Source organism: Kryptolebias marmoratus, linkage group LG14, assembly GCF_001649575.2.
Source record: "Kryptolebias marmoratus isolate JLee-2015 linkage group LG14, ASM164957v2, whole genome shotgun sequence".
NCBI lineage: Eukaryota > Metazoa > Chordata > Actinopteri > Cyprinodontiformes > Rivulidae > Kryptolebias > Kryptolebias marmoratus.
Window position 1 is genome coordinate 10,665,893 of NC_051443.1, and position 14,594 is coordinate 10,680,486.

A 14,594-nucleotide genomic window follows, 5' to 3' on the forward strand; every position below is an offset into this window, starting at 1 on the left:
AAGCCTATTTGAGCCATATCACTCTAATGAACTGCAGCCATCGTGATTCATGGTTACGGTTCTGCTCATTAATTTAGCAGTGTTTTGACAAGCAATGCAGCTGTTTCATTTTAATAATGTGTTGTGATGTTTTCAATGCCACTGTGGTCAAAGACAGATTTTTAATTGTCCTAATGAAGCTATAACACTATAACAAAGGTGGCAGCTGCAATTTGTCACTTTCACCACTTTCATCAGTGTGTTTACCGTAAAAGAAAATATGATGACAGTGTATGACGCAACACGGTATACCTTTTTGAAACTGTAAATTTTACAGTTTAAACTTATTTGTTTTTTTACAAGTATATACACTGAAGTTTTATCAGGGAATGATGTCACATCCAACTTAGCTGTGTTTCGGCTGCAAGTTGGAAACATTTAACGGAAGTGAGTATCTGCCAAAAATGAGTCACTGTCCAATGTACACCTCGCATGTGCAAGCAGGGTGAACAAGTGCTGGCATAAGATAGATATATAAAACTTATATAGTTGCAGCGCATATAGAGTGTCAACATGGCTGCTCTGATTAGGACAAAAAGTATTAATGATTGATTTTCAGAATTGCAGCCTTTCAAAGTTGCTTGAAAACCAGATTTATTTAAACATGGCTTGAAATAAACAATTGCAAAAAACTCATATCAAGTTTTTCTGTATGTATGTATTATATCCACCTTATTCCTATGACCCATGATGCCTTGCATGAATTATGGGACCTACTTTGAGTCAATGTATGTTTCTATTGTGACAAACAGAAATGGGAAGGGGAGGGATTGAAGTTACATTCTGAGCATATGACACTCATTTTTCGGCAGATACTCACTTTAAGTACTGAAATGATTTGATAATTGTTGTGTACATTAACAAGTCAATGATGAATTGTTTGGCATTTGAAGCAAGAAAACATTGTACCAACTCATCCCCAAAAAGATATAGTTCAGTACTATGTGTGTGATTGGCATAATAAAATACATACCAACAAAACTGGAAAAACATTGTTTATTATTGCAGCTATCACAGCTTTTTATGTGTGAGACAACCATATTGGATTTTAAAGTTAAGGTTTGCGAGGAATTGCCAATTTTCAGGATTGGGATTTTTTGACTTTGAGAACAATTTGAGTTAGATTTTCTGACTTGTAAGTCAAAATTTCCAACTTCGTAGTACAAATGGAATGCAGCATTACACATATCTGTTGAAAAACAAACATGTTTACTTGTTTCAGGACATTTGTTTAGCTACATTACATTACATTTGCAACTAGTTATTGCAGCACAATCAGTTTGGGTTTGATTACAAAGATTCCTGTGGCTTTCAATATTTTACATTCATTTCCAAAAAGAAATAACTCCTAAGTCCACAAACTCAGCAAAAAAAAAAAAAAGTGGAAAATGAACAACTTCTAGCTAATGTTGCTGTGCCTGCTGGATGTGAAAGCAACTGCAAACAACTGTGATGATCAAAATCAGCTTTTTAGATATGATGTATATGAACGGTTATTAAAAGCATCTCCCAGCTTGTTGAGACTGAACACCCTCATTAGGCGCTGATGCATAAACTGTCCCAATTACAGCAAGTTACAGCACCGGCAGGCTTTTACACCTTTCATTCCTTTCATGTGTTCCCAATTCAAGATGTAAACAACATGTTCTCCTGCTGGAACTCTGGTAGTTCACAGAAATTACACAGCACAAGCTATGCTAATTATCACCTGCCACGCTGAATTTATATTTTGAAAAAAGAAAAGTGAATTTCAAGAGGTTTGCATATCCATGTCAATGCATTGTATAGTATGCTTTGCTCAGGCATTACTGAAGCAGACAAAGCCGGTTTGAATAAAACTCTCAGACATGAAGCAGTTGCACTAACTTGTCTGGTTCCATTATCCATTGCTCTGTAAGGCCCCATAGCCAGTCCAACTCAAAACCCTCTGAAACAAGTCAGACCCGATATTCAAAGTCACAAAAAGTGCACTTTAGCAGTAGCCAATATTTTTTTTAATCCTCCAATGGCCTTCAGGTCAAATTGTCCTGAAATACAAGGGCTTCTCTACCTCTTTGTCTCTCTCTCTCTCTCTCTCTCTCTCTCTCTCTCTCTCTCTCTCTCTCTCTCTCTCTCTCTCTCTTTTAAGGACTTCAGGAGGGTTAAAGCTACAAAAATGTGTTTTTTTTATTAGTAAAGAAAAGTGTGTTAATAGAACTAAGGACCTCTTTACACTGGATGATGATTCTGAGTCTCTCCATGACCTATTAGAATGTGGGTGAAGTTATAAAACCTCCTTTAGTGTGAAGGCAAGACGGAATCTGCTACTTTTTTAGGACTGACCAAATAGGTTTCTGCTTATCATTTTTCATATCACACTCTATCCAACATAATGGGAGGTCCACTGTGTTCCTAATGAATGCCTGAAGACCCCGCCAAGACTCTGCAAAGACCGTGGATGTTTTGGCCATTTTTTATGCTACAGTTGTGTCAAAATATCTGAGTGGACAAACTGGAGTTGAGAGAGAACACTCGCTGCTTCTACATAGCTTCCCATTTCCTGTAAAAACATGGAGGAAGTTTTTGTATTGAGGGAACCAAAGGTACAGTTCCACATTCCTAGTGTGCAGGTGTTGGCCCCCAAAAATACATGGCAGCACCCAAAGAAAAATTGTCATTTTGGCTTTAATCCTGAACAACATGAGAAGGTGGAGACGCTTTGTCTATCTTTATTAACGATGATGGTTCGGCACAGTTGCTTATATCATTGGTTGCTTAGTTACACCAGTTTGAACAGAGGTCCAAGTCTGTGATGCTGAACCTTTAATAAACCTCTGTAACCCCCTGCTGCAATGTTCTGTCAAGAGGAAACCGTAAAATCTGTAAGATTTGATACAAGCTATTAGCAAATTACAATCCACAAGTTTGTGAAATTAGAAAAGAATGTGAAGCACAATTTTGTTTGTATGAAGCCTTTATGGCATTTTAGAACCTTCAATAGCCTTAAAGAGATTTGTTATTTAAATTTTATTTTAGATGTTGTGTCAAGAACCTTTTAGCTTTACATACAGTAGGCAGCTGTCAGAGCTTTCACTGAGAAAAACGGGATGATTTGTGAAGGGGAAAATAGGCCAACCCATGCTCAAACTGGAGTCATTGAAAAAGCCCATTTTGCCCCTCATAAAACTCACTTTGGGGGAAAAAAACTATCCTTTTAAAGTGTCTACATCTGATTGACTAACTTCTGTAAACCTCCTAAGTGTAATTACCCAATGATCATGAACTGCTCTGCGTTTAGTTTATGACTGTGTGGCTTTGCAATAAATGTTGCTGTAAAAAATATCCAACAAGAGTCATCACTATGTCACAAATTTAAAAAAGACACAGAGACATTCTAGATATGTATTATTAAATTGTGAAAAAACAAGACCACCAAAGGTCAGAGTCCACCCTCAGCTTAGTTTAGGTCAAATAGTAGTTACTGCATTTAAAATGTAAGGCAGGGTACATTTTTATTTTTCAAAGCACAGCACAAAGCTAACCAGGCAGAAAAAAAACATGCATTTTACTTTCAGTTGGACTTTAAAATGACAAGCAAGAATACATTTATTTCTGTTCACGCAAATATTTCACAGAAGCTGGCCTAATGCGCCAATCTTATCTTACAACAGGCAGTTTCCAAAAGATAAGAAATGCATCTTTGAAAAACATGCAATTGTAAACTTAAACACACACGCACGCAGACACACACACACATCCACAGATTATTCACACACCTACAGTCAGATCTGCCAACAGTGAGGAAAAGCATCTTCATCAGGGATTCTGCTCTTCTTTATGGTCAATTCTGAGTTCACTCTCAGTCTGTATTGCTTTGGCACAGTGCAACGAGGAGGATACACGACTTACTCCATGTAGTGTTCTTAAGATACTGCCAATAAATCAGCGTCTCAGTGGAATGGGGATATCTTTAGATTTGGATAGGACTTTAAAAGCATTGAATTTTCTTAAATAGGAGGATCAGAAGGTATTGGTTAAAAGAAAACTCCAGTTAAAACTTCTTTTTAAGGAGACATCTGGTGCAAGGTCATGTAGTTCTAAACAAGGGTGTTAACTTTATGAAAAACTTGAAGAAAACAATAATTTGCAAACACTGCGTTTTGCTTAAAATGTCTTTAAATTTTCCGGTATTAATTTTAATGTTTTCGTGGTGGTTTTTGAGTCTGTTCTGTTAGCTCTTAGCCTTCCTGTCATGGCCTTGCATCTTTTTGCTGTGGATTTAGTAATTGATTGGTACTTTTGTGTCATGCTGTGTTGGGATTCTGCCCCTGTGTGCTGTTTTTTTGGGTGAGTGAATAACTTCATAGTGGTTTTGATGCTTCATGTTATTTAGCATTCATTTGGTTTCCGGTTTTAAAAAGCAAAACAATATGTACAAAAACCAGTTATAAATATCTCACAATCCTTGTACTTAAAGATGAGTCAACATAAATTACCTTGCAGTATCAGCTGTATGTACTTAAGCAATAGTTTCATCTAAATAGGAAAATTGGTATACCCATTTGTTGCTTTATTAGAGTCTTGAACACTGCAGAAACACATGTTCGGATGAAACAGAAAAACATTCATTATCTCACTGGGTGACTTTAAGTTTAAATGAAAAAAAAAAAACATTAAAAACAGTTGTAGGAAACAGACAGCTCAGTTGATACTGATTTAGATGTTCAGATTCATGTTATTTCATGCAAACTCGGTTGATTTAAGGTGTCCTGTTCTAGCTTTTTGTTCCCTTTAAAACTTCTGCCTGTCATCTTAATGAGCTATTCTCAAGTAGACATATGACAGAAAGAAAGAAAGAAAGAAAGAAAGAAAGAAAGAAAGAAAGAAAGAAAGAAAGAAAGAAAGAAAGAAAGAAAGAAAGAAAGAAAAAGAAAGCTGGAGGGGTACAGAGATGAGGATGTTCACATTTTCTCTCATCTTGTGTTCCCTCAGTGCCCATTTTATCTCTGATAAAGGACACTTAGTGATATTTGTTCTCTGCCAGTAAAACCCTTAGGCGACTCTTCCACTCACTTGCATTCACACCAGAAAACACAAACACACATTATCACAATATCTGTAATTACTGAACACAGAGCCTAAATTCTTTTGATTTTTTGTTTCATGATGCAGGCAAATCAATATTTCTTCAGAACCACAAAATGTATAATTACACTGCATTCTTAAATAAGATTAAAGATCATTGATTTTGCCACTTGACTGTGGCTTCTCCCTTTTTGTCAAAGCTTGCTGTGATGTGGCTATAGGCGAGAAGAAAAAATGTTAGCAATTTCCTCTTTAACGTACAAGTATTTATGTCCATGCTGCACAAAATCAATCCCCACGTCAAACGCAGGCAGTGTAGAAAGAAGGAACTTATTTCTGATAAAGGTCTTTTCGTCTAAGGGTAGTTCAAAATATAGTAATAGTTTCTTCTCTAAAAGAATGTACCCTTTGTGTCCCTGTAAAGTATCTTCTTGAAGGCCCTTCTGAAGTCTTTGTTGAAGATGGTATAAATGACGGGGTTGAGACAGGAGTTACAGTAGCCGATCCAGAAGAAAAATTTAAACAGAGGATCAGGTATGCTGCAAGTCTTGGGGCACACTGCCTTAAGAGAGTAAGAAAAGAAAAAGGGGAACCAGCAGATGACAAACACCCCCATCACAACAGCCAGGACAAAGGTTAACCTCTTCTCCCTGTTCACCATTGCCTTACGACGGGAAATGGGTGTCCCCTGAGTCTTAGACATGTCCTCAGGAACCAGTTTGGTCCCAGAGGACGTGGTCATAGTGTTTTTGTATCGGCAGGCCAGACTCAGGACCTGAATTTTGTTCCTTTTGTTTTGGGACAACCCCAAAGTTTGTTCGTCAGACTTTTTTTCATTTTGCTTGGCTTCTTCTGCTTGAAGGCCTCCCTCATCCATTTCCATATCAGCATCAGAGCCAGAGCTGGAGGTGTAATTGGGATGCGCTTCCTCCCCTGAGTCTGGATGCTTCTGGGACTCTGTGTGGGGAACATCTGGAAGGCCAGGACTTTCGCAAGGTGGAACTGTAGGGGGTTTTTGAACTGTACTTGAATGAGGGTGATCCTTGTTGGTTTCTTTGACTGACTTTTTAAGCGATGACTGTGTGGAATCTGATGGGGATGTTGTGAAGACTATTTTCTGTTGGCAGGCAGTAGGACTTCCATGGTTCTCATTTTCTTGTAGCTCAGGTGACTTCACTGCAGGCTCACTGACTCCCACACCGGCGTTTACTCCTGGAACTGTTTTGTGATTCTGTCCAGGTGGGTGGCGAGTGTGCTGCTTAGCAATCTGATAAATCCTCACGTAAACCAGAATCATAATCACACAGGGGGCAAAGAATGAGCCAATGGTAGAGTAGAGAATATACCAACGTTCGCTGTTTAGTTCACACTTCTCTTCGCCTCCTTTACTCTTGTCCAGAGTGAGGAGAGGAGGGAATGAGATGACTGCAGAAATCAGCCAGACTATGATAATGGCCACCTTGATGCGTATGGACGTACGTTTAGTGCCATAAGACACAGGCAAAGAGATCGACAGGTAACGGTCCAGAGCTATTGCACACAGGTGCACAATGGAGGATGTGCAAAAGAGAACATCCAGGGCCAGATAAATCTCACACCAAATGGAACTGAACGCCCAGTAGCCCTGCAGCTCATTTGCCAATGAGAAAGGAATAATAAGTGTGGCAACTAAAATATCTGCTGCAGCCAGTGAGACCAGAAAGAGGTTTTGTGCCCCTTTCAGGGATCGGGATGTAAGGACTGCAATGATGACCAGGATGTTCCCAACAATGGTCAAGATCATCATAAAAGTGATGGCAATGGCAAATGCTGCAGTGGCTTGTGGTGAATAGTTTGAGGTCCGGATGGTGCTCCGGTTGCAGGGTCGACTTCCAGAAACAAGGCTGAGATTCCTTTGATGGAGTCCACTGAGCTCTGACAAGCAGGGTGCATCTAGGACGGTTGTCATGGTGGTGATGGGGTCAAACTTTATCCAAAATCTTCTACAGAATGAGAGGCAACATTGGGGTGCTTCTGCTGTAAACCATTGAGAACCTAGGATCCTCTAAAAGAGGGAAAGAACCAAGGAGCTGGATGGCTTTGGTTATGGTGAAGCCATATGATCTTTGCATAAGGAGGCAGACCTAGAAAAGAAAAACACATTTCATAACTATGTTAGATCACTATATGAAATTAGGTTCAATTAGGTTAGTGATTCTGTCTGTGGTATACTTGAGTTATAATGAGAGATAAGCACAGAAATAAACGAACAAGAACTTTAAAAGAACCATAAATGTTTAATAAACGACATTTAAATATTAGCATGCAACTAAAATAACTAGTTTGACTAAAGGCTAATATGAAGCAAATATAATTGTGAAACGGAGTGTAAAGTTAAACATTTATGATATTTAAAAGATATGCAAAACACCAACACTGACAGTACAAAAACTGTAGAATGATTAAAGCCAATAAATAACAAAATAAAGCCTGGCACTGGATTATCTTCCTAATCCCAATCTACCCATTCCGACCATTTCCACACGCTCCTGCAGGGTATGCATTCAGCTTTCACCTGTGCCCTCAAAAACTGAACATTCACATAGTAGTTATAGGCAATTTATTTCAAGCTTTTTCCACCTTCTCTTTAATGTATCGGATGTGTTCATATCATACTCCAAAGTTGAAAGCAATAACAAAGAAATTTGCCCAAAATTATTCCCCCAATTTTTGCATTAAGGCATTGTCATTTTCTACAATGGGATTATCATCTTGTAATCAGTTGGTGCCTAGCTCCTGCAGAGAGGCAGAGTACACCCCTGAACAGGTGGCCAGTCTATTACAGGACCACATAGAGACAAACAAAACAGAGAATCTTTCATGCTCTCGCTCACACTTAGTGACACTATAGAGTCTATCAGTTAACCTAACTGGGCATGTTTTTGGATGGGGGGGGGGGGGGGGGGGTGCACGCGTATGCACAGGGAGAAAATGCAAACTCCACACAGAAAGGCTCCAGCCAAGAGTTAAACCTTGGGACCTTCTTTCTGCAAAACCAACTACCCCTCTGCAGCTAGATAAAAACTAAATACTATGTGTGCTAGGTGATTAATCTATATAGCTAGAATAATGTGTAATAATTGTGTTATTGCATTTTGTTTATCTTTATTGACAGATAGATTGAAAAAAATCCCTTTTCTTGCAAAATAAGAAACTTCAGCACTATTTGAAGGTGTGTTGAAGTGTGTGCTGCTTATATGAAATACTGAGAAAGCATAACATAGCCTGCTTGGGCTTTTAGGCAAATATATTAAATTTTCATATTATACTGGAAGCTCAATGCCTGATTGGAGTAGAACTGCTTTTTAAAGTTTCTTCTGTCTTGAGATCCCAGGCTGTTCAGAAAAAAATCTGGGGATACAACCCTGAATGCCCAGATCTAATCACGCCAGTAATAACAATGATAAAAATCTGCTTATCCTCATTTTAAAATTGTAATCTTAATAGATTAAATCTTTAGTGTTGAGGTGGCTGCAAAGATAGGCATGATGCAGATGTTTTTGACCTGTGGCAGACAGCTTATTTATGTACCCCCAAAAATATGGGTATGTGTTGACCAAATCTGAAATAGTCTGATTTGGTAGAAATACATACTGACCAATACAAGACTTTCCTAACTTTACGTTAGTATTTTAAATTCTTGATTTAACCATCTTGTTGAATACATCAATATGCCTAAATTTCCTAAATATCAAAGCAGGACCGCCCACTTTTTGGCCTCCCACTTGCAACTGCTGCAAGACTAAAATCAATCAGTCTTACAAAGTTTCTATCAATTTCCATGGGATATGCAAGGTAGTGAACCTAATGTGGCCCTCAATAACAAAATCAAAAAACAACATTGAATTACATACGCAATTCTGAAAGAAAGTATAGTAATACATAAATGCGTGCATTAAAACATTAATATGAATGAAAGAAGGTACATTAATAACAACTAAAAGGGGAGAAAATGAAGCAAATTATGTTGTATCAAGATTTGTTTTTTTGCTAATATTTAGCAACGCAATATAAGTTGACTACAGAAACATTTAATGACTTCAACCATCTCATGGTTTTGTTTTAGCTCACTGTGAATTCTGCTACTGTTGTTTCATTTTATTTAATGTAATATATGTGTGCATGTCTTGTCAACAGTGCCATATTGTACACATAAAATAACTATGGAGTTACATCTCCTAACTACTGTTTTGTTTCCTGACATTGTTGCATTTTGAAAATCCACCTCAATTTGTAGACAGCTGTTCACAATTTATTTTTAGGGCACCTCTTGTTGGTTTTTTGTCAATTAATCCATCAAAACACTTATTTTCACATGCATGTTTGGTCAGCAATGGACTTTGATAAATATTTAATGTTATGAAATGCTTATCTTTTAAGCAAAACAGTATATGGAGCCCTTGAAGTGCCAATAAAAGTGTTTTTTTGTTTATTTTAGTGGCACACATCCATTTAACTGACACATTTTTTGTTAGCCTAAACCTTTTGTTCAACTTTCTATAGCACAAAGTAAAAATTTCAGTGTATTTGAAACATTTTTTAAAGAAAAAAAAATCATGATAAAGAGAGTTTTTTGGGGGGATTTCATTTTATATGTTTTGGTGATTGCACAAGTGCTGTCAGTTGACTCACATATGTACACACAAATGCAACAAGAAACTGATACAATGAATACACGTGTTATTGGCAGATCAGTTTTCTGCTTTAATGCTGTTTTCCATGTTCCAATCAACATTTTTCTGAAATTCTGAAAACCTTTGTGTGTGCAAAAGGATGAGTAAAATACATTTTCCCATAATGCATTCAATGGCTTGAGAACAATCATGTTAAATTGAGCCTGCTTCATTAGTCCTGTTATTAGTCTTTGGCCACTAGAAGTCACTACATCCTAAACACTGGACCTTTGAAGGGTTTAGCCACAATGATGAAGCCTCTCAGCGGTCAAAGGGTGGAAAAGAAAACCGATTAGAAACTGTGCAGATATATTCATAGAACAAATCAATTGCTTGTACTGTGTAAAAATCTTGAAATATTTTAAAGTGGTCATGAGCAAACGTTGTCCAGGCTGCATGTTCGTGCATCTGTGGGGATTCTCATGCGTCCAAAAACTTAGATGTGAGTGTAGCTGTTTGTCTCTGTGTGGTGCTGTGATAGAATGGCAACCTGTCCAGGGTGTTCCCTGCCTCTTCCCCAGTGAGTGCTGGAGACAGGCACCAGATCCCTGTGACCCAGAACAGAGTCCAGTGAGCACAGAAAATGTATGGCCTTTTTCTGTTTGTTAAAAAACACCTAAACCTGAAGGGAGAACTAGAACAATTAGCAAAAGCTATTTTAACTGTATCTTAGTCATATTATTATTATCAGCATGTTGCAAAGTCACAGTTTGTTTTATTTATATATTTTGAAGACTGTCACTGGCAAGGTTTGACAGACATAAAGTAGCATTTAAGAATCAATAAGGTGATTCCTAAAGAGGTTTTTTGCTCTTCAGCACCCTTAATCAGCTGAAGGATGATGCATCTCTCTTCCTGTGTCAGGTCTTTGCTGGATTTTCCCATATTTCTTTAGAGTTTCTGTCTGTGATACTGTTCATCTGCTCTATAGTTTTAATGCCTGCCACATCCTCCACTTATCCAATTTACTCAGTTGTTTTTTAAGGGCGCCCTGCACACCATGCTGAGATATGTCTAGTTTTGAGCATTGTTATGTCTGTCAAAGTGTATTATTTTGTATATGTTCATTTAAATTATTTAACTTTTAAAGGATTCATAGGTTAGAGTTAACAAATACAAAACCCATTCCTCTAAAAATGGTTCAGTATAATGACTGAATTGAATTGAAATGCTGGGAAAAGCCGCCCAAGTATAAATTAAAAAAAAAAAAAAATATATATATATACATCTTCTAGTAACCTCAGAGAAATGTTGCTTAGGACAAATTAAAAACAAAAAAATAAAAATAGAAAGTCTGACTCCTGGAAAATAAAATATAAAAACATGAGGGGTGGCTGAATCCTTTTGCACAGAGCTGTGTAAATTTATCTTTTAAATTTGTGCAGTTAAAAGTGATTTCTTCCTTCAGTTACAGACAAGTCTCAGCCCTGCATGTGATACAGATTTTTACATCTTTCTGCAATATTATTTATATTCATATTAGAAGTTGTGCAGATCTTTAATGGAAACCTGGTTTGGTTGCACTTTAGTTTACAAGGGAAAGGAAAACTAATTTTTTATGTAAAGGATTGTTTTTGGAAGGTTTAGACACTTTCAGTGTGTAATGTAGTATTATGTAAGGCACAGAAAAGATGGTTTATATTTGGTTGCACAACTGAAAAAGGTTTGACTTTTTTTCTGCACAGTCAGAGCAGTGGTGGTTTTTAATGCACTCACCTTTACTGTCTGACAATGAAAGAAAATAAAGCAGATTTCTTTTGTAAGTTATATTTTGCCATGGTAACCTTCATTTAAGGGAGTTTCATCAAAATTTAATCAGTTTCTACAGGGATCCAATGTCATTTCTTGACTATATATTCCCTTTTTACAGTGCAGCCTATTAGCTACATTTAAGGAAAGATTATTCAATCTGACCTTTAGTTTCTGGGTTCCCATTCTTAAACTTACAGCAGATAAGTAGCTGTTTTTACAGCAAACACTTTGCTCATTTACTAGTAAACAGAACCTTTAGAGACTTTAGAGTGTACGCTTCTGTTTACACCCAGAAAATAACACAAAAATTCTCATAAAATCTGCACTTACTTCATCTATTCAGCCTCACTCCATGCCAGCAACTTGAAAAGTTTATTCTCGGACAAGAGCGTGGCGAATTTTCAAAGAAAGCATCCGGCAATAATGCGTCACTGAACGTCCCGGCGGACAGAAAGAGGCAGAAAGTCCGCTGATCTCCACGTATCGTGTTTGAAAGCGGGTCAGATGCTGCTCTCAGGTGTGCAGAGGACGACAGAGCGATCCATCTGTGCACTGAGCTGCTCCCATCCAGCGCGGACTCTGGAGGAGGTCTGTTCGCAGAGGGAGAGATGGAGAGGAACTGATGCGGATTTCACCGACGCGCCTTTTTACGCGCAGGACTCCAGAGTGTCCACAGTGGCTCTGCGCGCCGCCTGCCCTCTCTGGGAATCAGGTTAAAGGTGACACGCGGCTCTTGGAACAGGGACACCGGTGGGAGGCTTCAGTGTGTCTAAAACCTTTTCAGCTTTCAATGTCAGGTCTGTTTTCCTAGTTTTTCATCCCCCACCTGACATCACTTGGGAGCTGTATTTATTGTAAGCACAATACAGTCATAGGGTAAAAGTCCCCTTTCACTTCTTCTTCTTTATGTACCAGAACACACAAAAATCTTTACCAGGTTTAAAACTTTTTCATGTCTAATCTCAGATGTACAAAAACAACTGATTCCACAATGGCATTATTTATTAAATAAAAACAACCCCAAAAGGTTAAAACTGTATGTAAAAAACTAAAGACACTCCATGATTCAGTAGCTTGTAGATACACTTTGAGAAGTAATAACTCACATGGTTGTGGAGGAATTTTGTCCCACTCTTCTTTCCACCATTGCATCAGTTCATTGAGGTTTGCAGGTATTTGCTTCAGCTCTCTTAAGGTCCCACCTCATCATTTGACTCAGGTTTGAGTCTGAACATTGGCTGGGCCATTGTAACACCTTGATTCTTTTCTTTTTCAGCCATTCTGTTGTAGATTTGCTGCTGTTTTTTTGGAATCTTTGTCCTATCACCCAGTTTGATCCAAGCTTCAGCTTTTGGACAGATGGCCTCAAATTTGACTCTAGAATAATTGGTATAGAAAGGAGTTTATGGTTGACTCATTGCTGTAAGGAGCCCAAATCATCGGCCCTGCACCACCTTGCTTGACAGTTGGTGTGAGGTGTGCTGATATGCTGCGTTTGGCTTTTGCCAAACACGTTATTGTGTATTATGGGTAATCATCTCTACTTTGGGCTTGTCTGTCCAAAGAACATTATTTTGGAAGTGTTATGGTTCATTCAGATGCATCTTTGCACACCTAAGTTGTGCTGCCTTGATCTTTTTAGAATGAATAATAATAATAATAATAATAATAAATCCAATTTATACCGCACTTTTCATTAACAAAAATCTCAAAGTGCTACACAGTGCAAATTAAAATCAAAGATAAAAAATCAGAGATAAAAACAACATCATAAAAAACATGTAGAAGCAGAATAGGCTTGCTTAAATAAAAAAGTCTTCAAGCCTCTTTTAAAATCAATCAATGGTTGGGGAGCTCTCAAATAATCTGGGAGAGAGTTCCAGAGCCGGGGGGCAGCGACAGCGAAAGCCCGATCTCCCATGGACCTCAATCTGGAGCGAGGAAGGTGAAGGAAGTTACAGTTTTGTGATCGTAGAGATCTGGTGGATGAGTGAGGAATGAGAAGGTCCTTCAAATAATCCGGTGAGGTCCCATTTAAACACTGATGGGTGATGAGCGCGATTTTGTACTGAATCCTGCACTTGATAGGAAGGGGGATTTCCCCAACCCTTCCATTAAGCCATAGTTGGTAGGTCTTTTTGTGATTCTCCTGTCATGTACTCTAACATTTACCCTTCTAACTGAGGACTATGAAGTCTGAGATATAGCTCTTGGATGTTTTGCAATCTTTTTGAGTATTGCACAGTCAGACCTTGGGGTGGATGTGTTGTAATGTTCAAACTTTGTAAGACTGGCAACAATAAAACTTGTTTTTTACTTGAGACTTATCTTTCTCATTGTAGAATGACAAACTCCAAATTGTTTGGGAATGATCTTTAACCTTCCTAGAATGTTGGGCAGCAACAATTGCATCTCTAAGGTCATGGCTGATGCGCTTCCCCCTTGGTATTGTGTTAATGCACACCAGTAAGCTTCAGTGCAGCAAACTGCTGGAACTCCTTTTATAGAGATGCTCACTATCATGATGAGTAAATCAATGCATTTGATCAGCAGCTCCTGGCTGATACTTTCCCTCCTAATTCATATGGAAGCAGCGAGAGTGGACTGAAAAAGTCTAGTTTTTCCACAGTCAGCTTTTTTTTTTTTTTGGTTTTGTTTGTGATTAACAAATAACAACATGGTGGAATCTGTTGTGTATTTTTGTACGCTTGAGGTTAGACTTTAATAGTTTTAGAACCTGGTTAAGAACCTGGTTATGTAAAACCCTAGAACTGACAAAGGGTGGCCTGTCTTTTCCCCACAACTGTAAAGGTTATGCATTTGCATTCAGTAATACTAATCAAGTATCTAATCAGTTGATTAAAAGAGAAAAATGTTATTTTTAAGCATAAATTTAAATAGTCAATTTTGTTCAAACACGACTGCTGCTTAATTTTGTCTTAATGTGACAGTAAATCAAATCAGCCACAACACTCAGACCACTGATAGGTGGAGTGTAAAAAAATTGTTCTTTTACACCTGGATGTG

At 38.0% G+C, this 14,594-nt stretch overlaps 1 protein-coding gene across 1 annotated transcript; it reads right to left on the reverse strand.

Moving 5' to 3' along the window:
• Positions 1-920: 920 nt before the first annotated feature.
• Positions 921-12,327, reverse strand: LOC108230917 (alpha-2B adrenergic receptor). Its single transcript, XM_017407544.3, has 2 exons — positions 11,898-12,327; positions 921-7,226 (listed from the first exon to the last, which is right to left on the reverse strand). The coding sequence occupies exon 2, from the start codon at positions 7,049-7,051 to the stop codon at positions 5,495-5,497; it is 1,557 nt and encodes a 518-aa protein (XP_017263033.1). The 5' UTR covers positions 7,052-7,226; positions 11,898-12,327; the 3' UTR covers positions 921-5,494.
• Positions 12,328-14,594: the final 2,267 nt, after the last annotated feature.